This window comes from Bubalus bubalis, chromosome 20 (assembly GCF_019923935.1).
Source record: "Bubalus bubalis isolate 160015118507 breed Murrah chromosome 20, NDDB_SH_1, whole genome shotgun sequence".
Classification (NCBI taxonomy): Eukaryota; Metazoa; Chordata; class Mammalia; order Artiodactyla; family Bovidae; genus Bubalus; species Bubalus bubalis.
The window spans coordinates 576,083-595,590 of NC_059176.1; the positions used below are offsets into that span (position 1 = coordinate 576,083).

The following is a 19,508-nucleotide window of genomic DNA, read 5'->3' on the forward strand; positions in this document are numbered from 1 at the left end:
TTCATGGCTGCAGTCACGGCCTGCAGTGATTTTGGAGAACAAGAGAATAAAGTCTGACACTGTTTCCATTTTTCCCCCATCTATTTACCCTGAAGTGATGGGACCAGATGCCATGGTCTTAGATTTTTGACTGATGAGTTTTAAGCCAGCTTTTTCACTCTCTTCTTTCACCTTCATCAGTTCAGTTCTGTCGCTCAGTCATGTCCGACTCTTTGCGACCCCATGAATCAGAGCAGCCAGGCCTCCCTGTCCACCACCAACTCCCGGAGTTCACTCAGACTCACATCCATCGAGTCAGTGATGCCATCCAGCCATCTCATCTTCTGTTGTCACCTTCTCCTCCTGCCACCAATCCCTCCCAGAATCAGAGTCTTTTCCAATGAGTCAACTCTTCCCATGAGGTGGCCAAAGTACTGGAGTTTCAGCTTTAGCATCATTCCTTCCGAAGAAATCCCAGGACTGAGCTCCTTCAGAATGGACTGGTTGGATCTCCTTGCAGTCCAAGGGACTGTCAAGAGGCTTCTCCAACACCACAGTTCAAAAGCATCAATTCTTCGGCGCTCAGCTTTCTTCACAGTCCAACTCTCACATCCATACATGACCACTGGAAAAACCATAGCCTTGACTAGACAGACCTTAGTTGGCAAAGTAACGTCTCTGCTTTTCAATATGCCGTCTAGGTTGGTCATAACTTTTCTTCCAAGGAGTAAGCATATTTTATTTCATGGCTGCAGTCACTATCTGCAGTGATTTTGGAGCCCAAAAAAATAAAGTCTGACGCTGTTTCCCCATCTATTTCCCATGAAGTGATGGGACCAGATGCCATGATCTTCGTTTTCTGAATCTTGAGCTTTAAGCCAACTTTTTCACTCTCCACTTTCACTTTCATCAAGAGGCTTTTTAGTTCCTCTTCACTTTCTGCCATAAGGGTGGTGTCATCTTCATATCTGAGGTTATTGATATTTCTCCTCACAATCTTGATTCCAGCTTGTGCTTCTTCCAGCCCAGCGTTTCTCATGATGTACTCTGCATAGAAGTTAAACAAGCAGGGTGACAATATACAGCCTTGTTCTTTAGTTCCTCTTTGCATTCTGCCATTAGAGTGGTATCATCCGCATATCTGAGTTGTCAATATTTCTCCTGGCAGTCTAGGTTCCAGTTTGTGATTTATCCAGCTGGGAATTTCATATGATGTACTCTGCATATAAGTTAAATAAGCAGGGTGACAATATATAGCCCTGACATACTCCTTTCCTGGTTTTGAACCCGTTCATTGTTCCATGGCCACTTCTAACAGCTGCTTTTTGACCCGCATGCAGGTTTCTCAGGAGGTAGGTAAGGTGTCTGTCATTCCATCTCTTTAAGAATTTTCCACAGTTTCTTGTGATTCACAGTCAACGGTTTTTACGTAGTCAGTGAAGCAGAAGTCGATGTTTTTCTGGAATTCCTTTGCTTTTTTTTCTATGATCCAGTGGATGTTGGCAGTTTGATCTCTGATTCCTCTGCCTTTTCTAAATTCAGTTTGTACATCTGGAAGTTTTCAAGCCTATTTTATTAATGGAAAGTGCAGATCGTCTGGTGTAATTTACTGAATACTGAACACACACACACACAAAAAAAAAAAAAAAACAGAGCGGTTTTCAGGGCCCAGGGTGGCCGTGAGTGTGAGTTGCTCACCCTCCTGGGCACCGGGGTCGTGGCTGCAGCCGCGGCACTGCCCAGCTTCACAGCGGAGGACAGACTGCGTGTCGCAGGTGGGAAAGATGGAAATTCGAAATTCAAAGTGCAGTCTCTCCTGAATATGTGTTGCTTCCACAGCATCATAAAGTCAAAGATTAAAACATTGAGTCGTGAATCAGGGACCTCTTGTATGAGACGTTTGTTTTTACACCAAGGGGAATCAGAGGTCTATTTGTCTGAATTCCTCAAGTGACCACTGCCCAGCCCGCTCAGCTTGACTTTCCCTAAAGACTGTTTCTAGGAGAAAGCGGCCAGGGCTGCTCCCCTTCCCTACTGTGTGGATAGCTCAGGTGTTTCACACCCACAGGGACCACTTGCCGCGTCCACACTTAGGTGTTCAATGCAGCTTTGGGGTTCAGATGGTCGCTGTGTGCTACAGAGTATCCTCTTTCTCAGCAGAACTTTGTGATAAAGACAGAATTGGGAGCAGGTTCAGATAAGACGCATTTCCCGTGGTTTTTAATGAGGACATTGGCCAGAGAGCAGTTAGTCACCAGGACTCTTTTAGACCTGGGGCAGGATCTCAGGCCCACGGCAGGTGCCCAGGCGGCCAGGCCCCAGGGACGTGTGCCCAGGCTCTCCTCTCCCAGAGAAGCAGCGCTGCCCGCCCAGCAGAGACAGGGCCTCTGTGTGAGGGTGGCAGCGTCGCTGGGCCTGCGAGGTGCGCTGCTGCTGCTGCTGCTGAGTCGCTTCATTGGGCCCGACTCTGTGCGACCCCATAGACGGCATGTCACCAGGCTCCCCGTCCCTGGGATTCTCCAGGCCAGAGCACTGGACTGGGTTGCCATTTCCTTCTCCAATGCATGAAAGTGAAAAGTGAAAGTGAAGTCGCTCAGTCGTGTCCGACTCTTAGCGACCCCATGGACTGCAGCCCACCAGGCTCCTCCGCCCATGGGATGTTCCAAGCCAGAGCACTGGAGTAGGGTGCCATTGCCTTCTCCAGTGAGACGCACTAGGGAAACTAAGGTCGCCAGCAAGCTTTTCACCCAGAGTGGAGGGTGGTGGTGACTGACGGCTGGGAGAAGGGCCGGCTGGGCCTGGTGTGGGGATGGAGGCCTCAGGCACCCAGCGGAAGGGGCGAGCAGGCTCCCAGGAGGAGAAGCGGGAAGAGGCTGGGAGGGGTGAGCCCAGCTGGGCAGTGTCCGCAGACCAGGGGCTTTAGCCGAGGCCACGGGTCTGGGATCTGACCCTTTCTTGTCAGGACCACTGGGCTTTCAGGTCTGTGAGGGCAGCCCTGGGCCGCCCACAGAAGGCTTGAGCTGGGCTGAGCTGTGCTGAGCTGGACTGAGCTGGGCTGGGCCAACTGGGTGAGCTGGGCTCAGCTGGGCTGAGCTGGGCTGAGCTGAGCTGAGTTGGGTTGATCGGGGCTGACTTGAACTGGGCTGAGCCAGGTTGAGCCGGGCTAGGCTGAGATGGGCTGAGCTGGGTTGAGCTGAGCTGAGCTGGGCTGAACTGGGTTAAGCTAAGCTGAGTTGGTTGATCGGGGCTGGGCTGAGCTGGGCTGAGCCAACTGGGTGAGCTGGGCTGAGCTGGGTTAAGCTGAGCTGAATTGATTGGGGCTGGGTTGAACTGGGCTGAGCCAGGTTGAGCTGGGCTGGGCTGAGCTGGGTTGATCAGGGCTGGTTGAACTGGGCTGATTATCCAGGTCCAGCAGTAATACACTGCCTGGGCTTGACTTGGGCAAGCTGATGAGATGCTCTGGGCTTGCTTAGCCTCTGCTGAGCATGGTGAGTCTAGCTGGACTGAGATGGCCATGCTGGACTGTCCTGGCCAACACTGGGCTGACCTCAGTGATCTGGTTGTGCTGAGGACTAAGGGCCTGAGTGTGTATCAGTCTTATTGATGACCCCAGACCCCCGGGCCAGGCCCCAGGTGGCTGAGCCGCGGGCAATGAGGGTGGGCTGGCAGGGCTGAGTGTGCCCTCTGCTCCACTGTCCCAGACAGAAGGTGGAGCTGCCCACACCCCCTACCAGCAGGACGCCTCTCACCTCCCTCTTCTCCTGTGTCCTCTCTAGGGTTCCCAGGAGGTGAATTGCTCCCAAGAGTCTTCCCCCTGGTGTCCTGCGTGAGCTCCCCATCCGATGAGAGCACGGTGGCCCTGGGCTGCCTGGCCCAGGACTTCGTGCCCAATTCTGTCAGCTTCTCCTGGAAGCTCAACAACAGCATGGTCAGCAGCGAGAGATTCTGGACCTTCCCCGCAGTCCTGAGGGGCGGCTTGTGGTTGGCCTCCTCTCAGGTGGCCCTGTCCTCCTCAAGCACCTTTCAAGGGCCAGATGACTACCTGGTGTGCGAAGTCCAGCACCCCAAGGGAGGAAAGACCATAGGGACCGTGAGGGTGGTCCCCAGAGGTGAGCCAGGCTCTGCCCATGGCCAGGGTGGGGGCAGGGCCAGGGGAGCCCACCCCCGCCCTTCCTGTCCGCCTTGCAGCCCCTCCCCCAGGGCACAGCGCATTCTGACCCTCACCTGCTCCCTGCTCCTCTGGTTTCAGCATCGACTCCAACCCCGACCACATTAGTGCCTTCTCTGATATCCAAGTCAGAGGGCTCCGACAAGGCCGTCAGCACTCAGAGCAGCCCAGGTGAGCAGCCCCATCCACGCACACCTGTCTGCCCGTCCCTCCGCTGCCACCTTCAGGCCGCCCTCGAAGATGTCTCTGTTGAGTCCTTAAGTCACACCTTGAGCCAGGAGGGTGGGGCACTGAACTCAGGGGCACCGACTGTGGGCCAGGCCCGGGCTGGGCACTGCCAGATGCCACCTCAGGCCCCTGTGTGGCCCTCAGCCCCTCGTAAATGGGTGAGGTGCCCAGATCACACTGGGAGGTGCATGGTGAGAGGGAGGCCCACAGGCCAGCTCTGGACTCCCATGGTCCAGCCCACGCTTGGAAAAAGTGTGGAGCTGAGACCCTCACAGAAACTGTGCCACCTGCCAGCTGCCCTCCCTGCCACCTGCACCTGGCTCCAGCTTCTCTGAGTGCCGGGCACCCAGCTGGGGCCCAGAGTCACCCCTCACCCTGGACGCACCCCTGGCCCAGATCAGGAGCTGCTAGAGGGAGCTGGGCAGTTTCCTCACCGGCCCCCAGGCCACTGGCGACCCTCCAAGAGGGGACCCTGGCTGTGATGTCTCCCTGGGCAGCCCCTGACCCAGCCTGTGGGCCATGATACCCACAGTCTGGGGCAGAATCTGCCACCGATGTGCACGACCCCTGGGTGTGGGGTGACCTTGTCAGGCACACAGGGTGGGCCGAGTTAGGAAAGAGGTGGGCCCTGCAGATTACAGGGTCACCTCGGGGTCGGGGGGCGCTGCACACAGCCAGCCCTCCCAGAGCATCAGTGGTCAGCCCTGACCAGACTGCTGCAGCCACGCTGCCCGCCCAGCAGCCGTGGGGGTGGGGGCTGAGCTCCGCGAGCACAGGCTGTGCCCTCCTGCCCCAGGGCTGGACTGCCCTCCAATGGGGAGTGACCCTCCTGGGGCCCAGGGCCTGCTGACTGCAAGAGCCCAGCCCTCCCCTCAGGGCATGGTCCCTGACCCAGACACGGTGCAGCTCGAGCACAGCCTGAAGGCCAGAAGAATCCTGAAGCCAGATCCCAGCAGCCGGGGCTGGCCTGTCCAGCTCTGAAGCGGCGTTGGCCTGTCCACTTAGAGGGATGAACAGGACAGAAGTCCTGTGTGGTGGCAGCACAGCCTCAAGCACCTGCTGTCTGGGCCTTTATAGGAAGAGTTGGCTGACCCCTGGCTGTCAGAGACCCATGGCCAGTCACTCAGCTGACCCCTGGCTGTCAGAGACCCGTGGCCATTCGCTCAGCTGACCCCTGGATGTCAGAGACCCGTGGCCAGTCGCTCAGCTGACCCCTGGCTGTCAGAGACCCGTGGCCAGTCGCTCAGCTGACCCCTGGCTGTCAGAGACCCATGGCCAGTCACTCAGCTGACCCCTGGCTGTCAGAGACCCGTGGCCATTCGCTCAGCTGACCCCTGGATGTCAGAGACCCGTGGCCAGTCGCTCAGCTGACCCCTGGCTGACAGAGACCCGTGGCCAGTCGCTCAGCTGACCCCTGGCTGTCAGAGACCCATGGCCAGTCGCTCAGCTGACCCCTGGCTGTCAGAGACCCGTGGCCACTCACTCAGCTGACCCCTGGCTGTCAGAGACCCGTGGCCAGTCGCTCAGCTGACCCCTGGCTGTCAGAGACCCGTGGCCACTCACTCAGCTGACCCCTGGCTGTCAGAGACCCGTGGCCAGTCCTCACGACTCCTTTTCGTCGTAAGCTGTCCTGGCGATAGTCAAGAGGGCGGCCCCCTGGCACTTAGCGTAGATACTCGCAACCACCAAGCGGGCAGCCAGGGTCCCACCAGGGCCAGCGCAGAGCTGCGGACACTGGTGGAGGAGACCCTCAGATGACGGCCACCCCTGGGGCTGAGGATGTGGGGAGGCCTCAGCCCCGGCCGTCTGTGGCGCCTGGAGGAGACCCTGACTCCCCCCACTCTCCACAGCGCTGGCCACCAGCCACAGCCAGACAGAAGCCCGGACACTGGCATGTCCAAAGGACCCCTACAGAGGTCAGTCCCTTGGGACAGGGGGAAGAAATGTGGAGTGCTTTTGGGGGCACTTGAAACAGCCTGCTTGCAAGCCAGACCCCAGCCCAGTGGTGGGCAGACCCCTGCCCTCTGCAATTCTGGAAGCAACAGAGTCCAGGGGTCCCTGGGGAGAGGACTGGCCTGGGGCCGGGCGGGTGCCGCTGGCCAGCCCTCAACCCCACCGCCCCCACCAAGACCCCCACACCTCTCCTCCCCCTCCCCACAGACTGTCAGAACCACACCCAGGCCCCCAGCGTCCACCTGCTGCCCCCAACCCCCCAGGGCCTCTGGCTCCTGGACAAGGCCGAGTTCACCTGCCTGGCCACGGGGCAGGCCCCGCCACTCGCCCGCTTCTCCTGGGAGGTGAACGGGCAGCCCCACAGCGGGGCCCTGGAGGAGGGGCCCACCTGGCACATGAACGGCTCCTGGAGCCAGAGCAGCCGCCTGGTCCTGCCCAGGTCCCTGTGGGCCTCGGGCTCCAACGTCACCTGCACACTGAGCGGCCCCGGCCTGCGGTCGCCGGTGACCCTGATGGCTCAGAGAGAACATGGTGAGGGCAGCCACGGGCCCCGCGGCACCCCGGCCACCTCCTTCCCCCGGAGACCCACCCCCTGGAGCCCCAGATGACGAGCATAACACGGCTTCTCCCCACAGCCGCCTCAGTGCCCAGCAATCTGACCCTCCGCACTGTGACCACACCTGGCCCCTTCTCCCCTGCCTGGCTCCTGTGCGAGGTGTCCGGCTTCTCACCCGTGGACATCCTCCTCACGTGGCTGGAGGGCCAGCAAGAAGTGGAGCCTTCCCAGTTTGCCACGGCGCACACCACGGCCCAGGCTGGGCACGCCTCATTCCACACCTGGAGTGTCCTGCGGGTCTCCAGCCCCCTGAACCACACGGGGGCCACCTACACCTGTGTGGTCAGCCACGAGGCCTCCCGGACGCTCCTCAATGGCAGCTGCAGCCTGGACACTGGTGGTGAGTCACACGGGCCCGGGGCTCCATCTGAGTGGCCGGGACACAGGGAGGGGAGTAGAGGGGCAGCCCCGGAGGCATCGGGCAGCAGGGACGCGGCCGCTCTATGTCGGGTGCCCCGGGGCTCTTGAAACCTGACAGCTGCCCCGCTGGCCCCGGACACACGTCCACATGCTGCACACCAGTCCAGGAAGGGCGGGAGGTGTTGCCTGCCCCCCAGGACCAAGCAGCCATTTCCCACCAAGATGCCCGCCACAGGGCACAAAGCAGGGGCCTGCGCTGGGCTGGGAGTGAGGGCGGCCTCCCTCAACAGCTGCCCTCTGGGGTCATCCAAGGCTCCCCAGCTCCCAAGCCCCCCACCCTTCCGGGAGCCCAGTCAGCACCTGGGAGGCCACATATGCCCAGGACGTGGGCTGGACTTGGGCTCCCAGAGGGGCTGATTCGCACACACCCACAGCGGCCCCTGACCGTAGGCCTCCTGGAGGAACGCAGGGCAGGTGCCACAGAGGAGGGGGTCTGGGGGCCCAGGGCTCGCCCTCCCCTCTGAGGTGTCCTCCCCCGACACTGCAGCATGCAGCCCGGCCCCGCGAGACCACGGTGGACACACCAGTCAGGGAGGCTGCAGGACACATGGGCCGGCAGGCGTCCAGGCCCCCAGTGCAGGGGCCGGCAGGGAAGGTGTCTGACGGGGGCCCGAGGCAGTGGGCACTGGGAGAGGAAGGCTAGGCTTGCCCAGGGTGCAGGACCTAGCCTGCAGGCCTGAGCTGCTGTGGGCCCCACGCCGAGCAGGGAAGACATGCAGACCACAGCCCAGGCCCCGACACCTCGCGCGAGACGGGCCTCGCAGGGTGCGCCCTGAAGGCCACGCAGGGTGCCCCAGGGATCCGCCGCAGCATGCCCACACCCACCCCCGTCACACACCCCCCAGCGGGCCCCCCGCCCACACCCCCGCCCCACACACCCCGTAGGGCCTCCTCCTTTAGACCCAGCCTGCCCCCACCCCGGACAGGCTACCTGACACAGCCTGGGCACTGTGCGGCCTCGAGTCACAGGACACTCTGAACCGGCCTCCCCCAGAGGCTTGACCCAAACCTCCCACTTTCCTGTAGGGGCCAAAGCTATGTCCAGCAGCCAGGGCCACACTCTGTACAGGGCAAGTGGCAGAGGCTGCGGGAGGCCTGGCCAGACCCCAGGGCCCCTGAGGGGCGGGGAGAAAGCCCGGCTCCAGGGGGCTGCAGCCAGCACCAGCCCCGGCCCCAGGGCTGACCAGCCGCCGGGCCTTCCCTGGTGGGCCCTCCTCCAGACCAGAGGAGGACGGCCAGGCTGCTCCCTGTAAGGCAGCCTGGGTCTCCACAGCCGGGGCGGCAGCCCCTGCTCGCTGGGCAGCTCCCCCCGTTCTAGCACTGCTGCCTGAGGGGTCTGCTGCTTTCCTTGAAGGACTCCCACACCCCCCAGCCCGCCCCATCCACCTGCATCGGAAGGCCACCCCTCAGTCCCGGCTCCAGGCCCAGCCTGCCGCCACTGCCCTCTTCGCACAGGAGGCCGCTCGCCGCTCGACCAGGCCTGCAGCTGTGGTGCTCGTTCTCACAGAGTCGCAGCCGGAGGCTCCCGGGGCCCGGCCTCTGCCTCCCGTCCTGCTCTGGGAGGCTCCCGGGGCCCAGCCTCGGCCTCCCGTCCTGCTCTGGGAGGCTCCCGGGGCCCGGCCTCTGCCTCCCGTCCTGCTCTGGGAGGCTCCCGGGGCCCGGCCTCTGCCTCCCGTCCTGCTCTGGGAGGCTCCCGGGGCCCAGCCTCGGCCTCCCGTCCTGCTCTGGGAGGCTCCCGGGGCCCAGCCTCGGCCTCCCGTCCTGCTCTGGGACACTCCCCGGGGCCCAGCCTCTGCCTCCCGTCCTGCTCTGGGAGGCTCCCCGGGGCCCGGCCTCTGCCTCCCGTCCTGCTCTGGGAGGCTCCCCGGGGCCCGGCCTCTGCGTCCCGTCCTGCTCTGGGAGGCTCCCCGGGGCCCGGCCTCTGCCTCCCGTCCTGCTCTGGGGCCCCAGGCTCCTCAGCCACGGGCCGCGTCTCCCGAGAGCCTGCGTCAGCCCGGCCCCCCAGACTGCAGCCCGGGCCCTCTGCCCTCTGTCATCACAGAAGCCAAGACACCCGCCCAAGTCCCGCGCCCCTCGAATCGGCCCCTTCTGTCCGAAGACCCCACCCCAGCCCTCCTGTCCCTGCCAGTCTCACGGCCCAGGGCTGTCCCCTCAGCCCACCCTCCTCTCAGCTGCCGAGGTGACCTTCAAACACCCATCAAAGTTCTGCTTCCACTTAGGATGTAGAAGCTAGGTCAGCCACTCATGTAGTAACAAAAGGTCAATGCCAAATAAACTGTAAAAATCATGTTTATTTAAAGTCTCAGACGAGCCAAGGACTCATTGTCCAACTGGCCCAAATTCCTAGGTCAGAAGAGGCTGCTGGCAGGTATCCTCAACCTCAACACAGGTGGACAGAGGCCTGGGCATCTGTGAGACGAGAGGGACGTGACGGACCAGCCAGGGTTTAGTCCCCACACAGGCTGGCCCAGGGTGTGGGTACAGGCGAGCCCCCCAAAATCCCCTGGGCCCATGACCCTCCACCCAGGGATTCTGCTGCGAGCAGCCCCTGAGAGCAGGCGGGGCCACAGCAGGAGAGGTCCAGGCTCAGAGCCTTTCCCGCCGGGAACAGGGGCCTCACCCCACTCCCACGCTGGAGGCCAGTAGCCAGGGAACCCGCCACCCAGCCCAACTCAACTCCTGGTGAAAACACAGCTCCTCACGCTCCCTGCCCGACAGAGGAGAGTGCGCTCACTCCACAGAAAGTATACACGCGTCACCGATGTCACGCTCACTTTCTGTCTGTGCACCATGGCCGGCGTGCAATCAGAATCCCCTCAGCGTGCAAAGAAGCAGAAAACTTCACCCGTAGTCAGTATGAAAACAGCAAATAAAGCCAGACCGCCGTGACCCAGACCTTGGAGCTGAAAACAATTGCGATCATGTTCTCGGCTTAAGCTCTGCGGGTGGCTCCTGTTGCCTTGAGAAAAACATCGTGCCCCACGGTTTCACGGGCTCTTCCCAAAGGGCTGCCCCAGCAGAGATGGGTGAAGGGGCGTGACCTTTCTCGCCTGCAGTTCTTCTCAACGTGGCTTCTCCAACCTGAGCTCTTTCCCGCCTTCTCATCCCGGCAGCTGCTGCCTGTCATTCACACGAGCTCTCCTGTGTGTGAGAAGACCTCCTGACCTCCGTGGCTGGGCCATGGGGCAGCCGGGACGCCTGGCCTTTACCCGAACGGAGCGCATCCAGGGGGTCCTGTCATCACATTTAGCCGCCTCACCCACCCCCAGACCACTCACCCCCGCATTCCATGTGTCTAGGACAGGCTCCTTCAGGTTCTCCATGGCAAAGGGCTGCTGCCTTTGAAAAATTTTCCAATGAATCATGGATCCATAGCATTGTAGAACACAATATGAACTCATTAGCGGAAAACTGAGACAAACAGAAACCAAGATGCATCGCTATTTCATCATTAGATCCCACAGAGGGCGAGCACAGTCTCCATGCTTACTTCCTGTGCCGTGACCAGCGGTTCCTAGACGGCAGCCCTGCAGACCCCACCTCCTGCAGCTCTGGTCAGGCTCAAGGCGGACTCCCAGGGAATGAATGCTCATGGAAAGAGGGACTAGGAAGTCCGGGCCGGGTGATGGGTCCCGGGACTTAGCACTTCCTCCCTGCCCCGGGCCCTCCCACTGGACTGGAGTGTGCCTCCTCATGAGGGTTCTGAGCTGGCCGGCCCATCCTGCCCCAGCCCCCACCCCAGGTCCAGCAGGACTGACTTCTGATGCACAGACTCAGCCCTGGCTTAAAGCCTCTAGTTCCCAGCTCGGCCTGCCCTGGCCTCCTGTGCGACACCTCGGCCAGCTCCCCGCTGCAGTACGCAAGGCTCCCGTCTACTCTCCCGACTCAGGGCCCTCGTGACGCCGTTCCTCCTGCTGGGACACGGCCCGGTCTCACCTTTCACCCTCACACAGCAGCTGCTTCTACGAGAGGCTGTCGCTGCAGCCTGCAGGGCGGGGCCTGAGGATCCACATCGGCATGAGGGCTGCCCACCCGCCCCCGCACTCATGCTGGCATGAAGGCCGGCTTCAGGCCGTCTGCCCCACCGTGCTTGTGCCCCTTCCAGCTCTGTGCCCCGTCGGGCCCTGTGACCCCTCTGTGCCCCATCCGTGTCCTGCAGGGAGAAGGTTGTTCACACGGGGCCCCAATGCCAGTGGTGCCGTGTGGGGGACTGTGGCCGTGCCCCATGGGCAGACCTCTTGTGGTCAGCAGCCAGCCGTGTGCTGGGGTGGGCGTGGGCCAGCCCTCAGTAGCACCCGCTCCCCCACAGGTCTGGCCACCTGGCCGCGCTGGAGCCAGGATGAGAGCAGCAACGACGAAATGGATGTGGAGGAAGCCAGCCCACTTTGGCTCACCTTCCTGGCCCTCTTCCTCGTCACTGTGGTCTACGGCGGCTTCGTCACCTTCATCAAGGCAGGTGGCCTGGGCAGGTGGGGCCCTATGTCCAGAGCCAGAGCCCCTAGGGTTGGCCAGGGTTTCTGAGGGAGCCGCCCACTCAGCCCTGGAGTAGGACAGGTGCTAGGACCTGCTCCCCAGGGCCACGGGGAGGTGGGGTCCCCAGCTCGGCTGACCAGGGGTCCTGGGCCTCAGAGCCCCAGCCCCTTCCTGACCCCGGGGCTTTTGCTGCAGGTGAAGTAGCCCTGGAGAGCAGACGCCAGCTCCACATGGACAGAACCTGGCCTCCATGCTGCCTGCTGCTCCCGGAGGGCAGAGGAGCCCACACTGGACCCCACCCTGCGCACAGAGGCCATGCGGCCCCACACTCGGTCCACCACAGAGCCCAGCCCCCAGCCCAAGAGGAGGGCATCATGGTGCAGAGAGGGGGCCCCCGGCTGGCCCTGCAGCCCCAGAGTCGGTGGTCTTGGCTGCAGCCACTCCCCCCCTCTGTGCCCACCATCTGCTGCATAAAGAGCTTTGGTCCTTCCTCCTGCCTCCCATTTCTGTGCCCCAGCCCTCAGATCTTCCAGGTGAGAGCGCCCAGGAAGCCGAGGGCAAACACCCGAGCGGGTCCACGCACACAGGAGAGGCAGGCAGCGTCAGGCACACAGCAGGGGGCTGCCTCGGGAGGAAGATGCCGAGCCTACTGCGCTGAAGGGACTGCACACACCAGATGCGTGTGTCCACACCTGCACACACATGTAGCCCTCACACATAAGCATGTGTGCACCTACAGGTGGGGCTACACCCTGCACACACAAGCACACCCACACGCGTGCAGACACACAAACGCAGGACATATGCCTGTGGGCATGCATGCAGAGGTCTGCATCCACACGCACGCACACACATGGATTCACACTCAGAGACATGAAAGCACATGTGCCCATGCACCACTCAGGTGTGCACATGCTCACACACACACAGGAGAGGGCCCTAAGTGGTGGGAGCGGGAGAGGCTGGGCACACAGAGCCCCCATCAGATGGCAGGAGGCACCCCTCACGCCCCTCATGGAGGGCAGGGTGTGGAGGAAGGTGCTGCCTGAAATGGCTTGGAGAAGACACTGGCACTGGTCAGCTCCTGGTCACTCCTGGCCCTCCTGCCGCTGTCCAGAGTTCCCGAGGCAGGCGGGTGTGACCCTGGGCCCAGGCAGCCCCCAGGCAGGGAGGCCAGTGTGGCAGACACCCTTCCTCGGTGCTGGCCTCGGGCGGGTCCCGTCTGGCCTCCCCTCTCAGACCAGGAGGAGGGCATCCCGTCTCTGGCCAGTCCCAGTTTTGGACACGGTGTCTCACTCCTCTTGTCAGCTCTGGACTCCACACCATTCGTTCCCCTGCTCACTTGTTAGTTCCCCTGCTCACTGCTGGGTCCACATCTCACTGGTTAGTTCCCCTGCTCACTGGTTGGGTCTGGTTCTCCTTGCTCACTGGTTAGTTCCCCCTGGTACTGGGCTTCCCCCTGGGCCCCCATCCAGCCCCCCCCCCCCCCGGCATATGGCCAGCAGCACCTGTCCACAGCTCCTGCTCGCCTCTCATCCCAGACATGGACCTTACTGCATGTGTCAGGCCTGGAGGTCAGCAACGCATCTCACTCCCAATACACCCAGCACCACAGTTCTAGAGAGCAGGCCGACCCACCCTACAGACACTAGTCCAATCCCGTAGCCTCTGAGTGGGGGCTGAGCTTGGCTCCTGAGATGGGAGAGGGGCCTGGCACCTTGGCCTTGGGCCATCACCAGGCCCTCACAGGAGGAGCCGGGGGGCTGGCAGAGCAGAAGGCCTGAGAGGCGGACGCAGGACACAAGTCTGCTGACTCTGAGGATGCAGGAGGGGCCATGAGCCGGGTTGCAGCTCTGGCAGGCGGAAGGACCAATGCAGGACCTCCCTGGGGCCTCTGGAGGACAGGCAGCCTTTACCATGCTTGCCAAGGCCCAGCGAGACTTTTCAGATTTGTAGCCTCACTGTGTAGGGAACAAATGTTTGCAGTAATTTGCCTAAGCCACAAAAACAAAGACACCAACTGTCTCCAGATCAGCCGTTCCCACCCGAGGCCATTATTGCTCCAGGAGAGGCTGTGTGTCCTCCTGGCCAAGGCCCCCCCTCCCCCCGCCCCCGTCCTCCCAGGGCTCAGGTGCAAACCCTGGGAACTGATTCCCTTCCTTGTGGCAGCCCATCCCAGAGGAGGCACAGACCTTGCCCTCTGCCTGTAACCTCCACCAGGAAGCTGAACTTGCCGCCATGGCACACCTGCTGCCCTCACGGGGGCAGTCACCACGCCTGAGGGTCCTCGGGGGCTTCCTCCGGTCAACCACCCACCACTGCCCTGTGCCCTCTACAGCCCTCTCCTTCCGGCAGCAAGCAGCCCTGTCTCAAGATCTCAGATGAGGCCTCAGCTGGTCCACAGCCAGAAAGGGTCTCACGTTTTATCAGAAATTCGTCTGCAGGTCCTGGGGTTCCTTGTGGTACCCCCTCCCTGCCCCAGCCTCCTGTCCCGCCGCCTCTGCCTGCTCCCTTCCCTGCTGAGCTCTCTGCTCCCACCCTTCCTGCACATTCTACGGGTCACACACTCGTCACACCAGCAGGTTGTCTCTTTATCCCAGAAAGCTAACCCCAAGAGCACAGGGACTCCCGATGCTCCGTGTGAGCAGAGACCATGTGCAGCTGATGCCAGCAAATACGCTTGGAGAGACGGAGACCAAGGGTGCCCAGCACAGAACAGGCCACCAGGTCCCTGACTGACCAGAGTGTCCCCATAGTGATGGCCCTCCTCAGACCGCCCCCTCGCCCACTCTTCCCATCTCAGTGAGTGACCACCTGCCAAGTGGGCCCCAAAGGATACCTCGAAGTTGTCTCCAGAGCTGGGGTGAGGCTGCTCCCCAGCCCACAGCCAGCAGGGTATTTCCAACCCTACATTCGTCTGGCAACCCCTGCTCAAACCCCATCATGGGTTCCTGTACATCAAAAATGGAATCAGGGCTTCCCTGGTGGCCCTGCAGTCAAGAATCAGCCTTGCTTCAAAGGGGACATGGGCTCAACCCCTGGTCGGGGAGCTCATATGCCATGCAGCAACTGATCCCACAGCACAAACAGAAAGTCCGTGGGCTTCACCAAAGACCCGAGGCAGCAAATTTAAAAAAAAATAAAACAAGAGAATGAAATCTAAAGTTTTACATCTGGGGCCCCACACTGGCCACGCACCCTGCTCTCAGCCATCCACGCCTGTGGCCCACTTTCCACGTGTGTCCCCACCTCTGGGGGCCCTAGGGGCTGCCCACGCCAGCCTGGACAGCAGGACTGGCAGTTCCAGTGCCCGCAGCCCTTGAGGCTTGTGTGAAGGGAGGAAGCAACATTCGGCCGGAGGGCTGACGACCTTAGAGCCTCCAAGGAAGATCACCCATGGCCCCAAGTGGCCGCTCCCCAGGAGCCCCTGTGCGGCCTCACGCCACCCCACACAGTCCCCAGGCCCACGCTCCTGGCCCCGCCTCCCAGGGGCTCAAGCCCTGGAACCCCACCTGCAGACCCTGGGAGGCTGGGAGGGCTGATGACCCCAAGGCCCACAGATGTGACCCCCTGAGCCTGGGGCACCAGTCTGAGCCAAGTCGTCTGGACTTGAGCTCTTTTATGACCAATAAACACTTTCACAGAATGCCTCAAAGCACAGCATGAAGTGGGCTGTCACCCACATGCTCCCCGCACCCCTCCTAGAGCCGAGCTCCCCTGACCACAGGAAAGCACACGAGCCACCTGCCAGCAGACTTCCCCTTTCATCTGCCCAGAGGCCTATCTGCAGGAGGCAGGTGCCCCGGGGCCTCCACGTGGCAAGCCGTCTCCCTTCCCGGCACTACCGCGGCCCCAGGCTCCACTCCGTCGCAAGCGTGGGGCCATTACCCCCTCACTCTGCAGCCCGCGTGCCTGCACACCCTCCTCCAGGGCCACAAACGTCTGTTTCCAGCCGAGGCAGCAAACAGCACCCATCCACCCTCCCTCACCTAAATCAAGGCCTGACAAGCCTGGTCCCAGGGTGTGGGAGTCACTTCTCAGCCACCTGCATGGGGTTCAACTGCCCGCCCATCCCTTGGTGTTTGGGGGGAACGGTCTCAGCCAGTCCTGCTCCCCAGGGCTTATGGACCGAGGCCTCCCCAGACCTGGGCATGAGCATGCCTGCACACTCCAGCCAGGGCCCATGTCTGTTCCTGGCCCACGGCCAGGCCCATGTTGCTGAGTTTATTCCGGATGACTTGTGGTGGGACAAGACCTCAAAAGAGAGCCTGGAGATGGAAGAGCAAAGAGTCGGGACCCCTGCTCTCACCATCATGACAAAAGCAAGGTCAGGACCAGCAGCATCGATGCAAATCAAAACTCAGACCAAAGGAAATGATGGGAGACTATTTATGTTCTGCTGGGGCACACAGGCGTTTTCTCAGAATGACACCACGGCCAGGAACTTTAAAAATAACATTGATAGATCTGCCTACAGAGAGAGAAAATTTTAATCTATAAAGAGAAACTCACAGTAAGCAAAGTTTAATGCGATGAGAGACAGACTGGCTGAAGTATGTAACTGAAAAAGCCTGTATCAGTCAGGGTTCTACAGAGAATAAATATCTGAGATAAACAGGTGAATGTACATGTGTACGTTGATATAAAGATATAAGGGAGAGGGACTTTAAGCAACTAGCAGCCCAGAGACCAAGAGAAGAGGTGGTGCTACAGTTTGAGTTCAAAGGTATAATTCCTTCTTCCTTGGGGAACCAACTATTAGAGGAGGCCCACCCAAGTGGAACAATCTGTTTCATTCAACATCTACTGATTTAAATGTTAAGCACATTTTTCAAACACCTTCACCCTTTCCATTAGTGTTTGATCAAATATGTGGGTCCTGCGACCTAGTCAAGTTAATCCATAAAATTAACCGTCACACAGTCCAACTAAATAAACATTGAAATAAACAAAACAAATGGGACAAACTTCAAGTAAAAGTTTTCAATGGGAGGTAGAGAGATCATTTCCAGTGGGTTGTAAACAACAAATAACCAGTAAAACACATGAAATTGTAAAAATCCACAAATAACCAAAGAAAATTGGCTTTCAACAATGGACCACCCATGCGAATGGCAGCTATTCATGTAGACCCACTGCATGCCACACAGGCGTTAAGATGAAAACACACAGTGTGACTACGTGCGGCACCGCTGTCTGACAGGGTACAAATGACACAGTTAGAAATCAGCCAGCACCTACGAAGGGCATGGCGGCCAGGCAAGGATGGGCACCCCAGTGCCTGGCAAGGTCTTGGCGGAGGCAGGCTTTGTGCAGGTCTGGGTGGCACATCCAGGCACAAGGAGCAGAAGGAGTAAAGGTCCGAGGGACAAACATCTTTGCAAGTACAAGGGGCAGTGGGAAGGCCAGCGGGGCCAGGTGAACAGACAGGAGCCTGCGGAGGAGGGGGCAGAGCAGCCTGACCACACGGGGCAACACCAGCACTTTCGAGCTTTAGACTTTGTTCTGGGCTGACGGGAAGCCCCTGGAGGCATCTGAGTGGGATGGGGTTTTCCAACCTTTCACCGGAAAGCAGGCTGTGCAAGAGGAAGGGTGGAAGTTCAGGAGCCCTCAGGATCTGTGCAGAGGTCCTGATGGGAATGTAGGAGGAAGTGGGGGTGCGGAGGGAAGAGAAGCCCTCAGATCAGGCGTGAGCCTAGAGGTTGAACCAAGGGTCTGCAGAGAGAGGACTGCTCCCATTGGGCCTCCTGCCTCACAGCATGAATGCAGTGCCATTTGCTGAGTGCCAGGGTCAAAAATTCTCCTTTCAGTGATGTGGGTGTGAGCTGCCCATCAGAGGTCCAGGAAGGGATGCTGGGTGGGAAGCTGTGGGAGCCAGGACTTTGGGGCTCAAAATGAAATGAGAGGTGGAGGAGCTGGGCTGGGGCCCTTAAATCTCAGCAGAGTCAACACAAAGGGCAGCCTGGAGGTCACGGGGAGCATGGGCAGGGACGGAGGGGAGCCTGCAGGCTGAGGCAGCAGCCTGAGAGGGAGGGTGACAAGGCAGAGTCCCACCCCGTCCCTGCTCCCGATGGTCTGGTCAGAGGCTGTGGGGGTCCCAGTGGGCTCCCAAGTGCAGTCTCTATAGAGAGGTGGCCAGGACACGGCTGGACTGGGCTCAAGACCTGAGAGCAAGGTCTGGTGGCACAGCCTAGCCGCCCCACTCTCACCAAACACAGAGCTGGCCTGTAAAGTTCAGCATCCGCTGGGCACAGATAAAACGCCAAATACCAAGACCTTGGTGCCAAGTTCTCTGAAAGCACTGCAAATGAGGAAGACGTCTCAGACAAGGGGATAAAAAAAAATACCCCTACACGACTCAAGGGTTAAATCAAGAGCAAAGTAAATTACTTAGTAAACTGATACTGGCAGAAATTAAGAAGTCTGACCACACCAAGTTTTAGGATATAGATCCATGGAATCTTTCAAGCATTGCTTCTGGGAAGTCAAATTGGAAAAGTCAATTTGGAAGAAAGCTTTACCATTGACTTCAAATGTAGCATATTTTGCGTGAACCCTTGTTTCACTCCAGGAAAGATATACGATGTACAGTTGGGCCAGACAGGGCTCTTTTAGGAGTCCTGGACCACCATGAGCACCACGGATAGAGAGTGTGAAGAACTAGACTCTGCACAACTGTGGGAGAAGCTAGGAGATAAAAGATCTGCAGGTCCACTCTAGAGTCATGGAAGTCACCAACAAAACACCCTGAAGGCAGTCGATGACAAGGTCTGTGGAGGGCTCTTGCCTCTGAAACAGGCAGAGGGTCTGAAGGTGCCACACTTCATCAGGGCAGGCAGTTGAAAGAAAATCTGTCTAACATAGCCATTTGGAACTCTGGGGTCTACTAAAGGCTTCAACTTCCAGATGAAGACTTGGTGGAACACTGTGATGAATTTTGGTCAAGTGCAGAAGCTAACCAGTCCCCAGCTGCAGCCACATGGCAGACAGCTGGACATGGGCTCCTGGAGTAACTTGCACATAGCTTAAAGGGGCCAGGGACTGGGCAGAAAGGATGCAGTCTTCCAAATATCAGAGATCTATGCTGCAGTTGCTCCTTCCGACCTCAGTGTGTGTGTGCTCACTCCTGTCCAACTCTTTGCAACCCCATGCGCTGTAGCCCATCAGGCATCTCTGTGCATGGGATTTCCCAGGCAAGAATACTGGAGTGGGTTGCCATTTCCTCCTCCAGGGGCTCTTCCAACCCAGGGATCAAACCTGTGGCTCCTGCATTGCAGGCGGATTCTTTACTGCTGAGCCACTGGGGAAGCATAGAGGTGCTTATAAAGAGGAGGGCAGCCTCTGTTGTTTTACCTTCCCCCACTGTTGTAAGTCCCTCATCCCTGGCTGAGGTGGGTTAAGGGGCTGGAGCCCTCTTTTCCCAACCCTTACCTTTATTCTTCCTGTTTACCTTTTGGGAACCATCAAAGACTAAGACATTCAAAGGCAACGATGTATTTAGGGAAAATTAGAAAGTGGACATGCATGTCCTAGGATGGCACAGGCTCAAAAAACACCCGAGACCATGGTGATTTACACCTCAGGGTAGTCACTGGCACAGAGGCAGCCTACCATAACAAAAAAGAAAAAAACCCAAAACAATAAACCGAAACACTACCAAAAATATTTCAA

At 59.5% G+C, this 19,508-nt stretch overlaps 1 protein-coding gene across 1 annotated transcript; it reads left to right on the top strand.

Annotated features, from left to right (window-relative positions):
- Nucleotides 1–2,788: 2,788 nt before the first annotated feature.
- On the top strand, nt 2,789–12,366 carry LOC102400566 (immunoglobulin heavy constant delta). The gene is made up of 8 exons (XM_044933399.1): nt 2,789–2,861; nt 3,636–4,088; nt 4,229–4,318; nt 6,226–6,291; nt 6,536–6,859; nt 6,964–7,284; nt 11,674–11,816; nt 12,033–12,366. Exons 1-8 carry the CDS (start codon nt 2,789–2,791, stop codon nt 12,039–12,041), a joined length of 1,479 nt encoding a protein of 492 aa, XP_044789334.1. The 3' UTR covers nt 12,042–12,366.
- Nucleotides 12,367–19,508: the final 7,142 nt, after the last annotated feature.

Excerpts from the sequence above, each read along its gene's own strand:
- LOC102400566 (XM_044933399.1), top strand. The coding sequence starts at position 2,789 with ATGGAGGCCTCAGGCACCCAGCGGAAGGGGCGAGCAGGCTCCCAGGAG. Across the intron at positions 6,292-6,535 it reads TCCAAAGGACCCCTACAGAG|ACTGTCAGAACCACACCCAG; the intron begins GTCAGTCCCTTG and ends CCCTCCCCACAG. Across the intron at positions 7,285-11,673 it reads CTGCAGCCTGGACACTGGTG|GTCTGGCCACCTGGCCGCGC; the intron begins GTGAGTCACACG and ends GCTCCCCCACAG.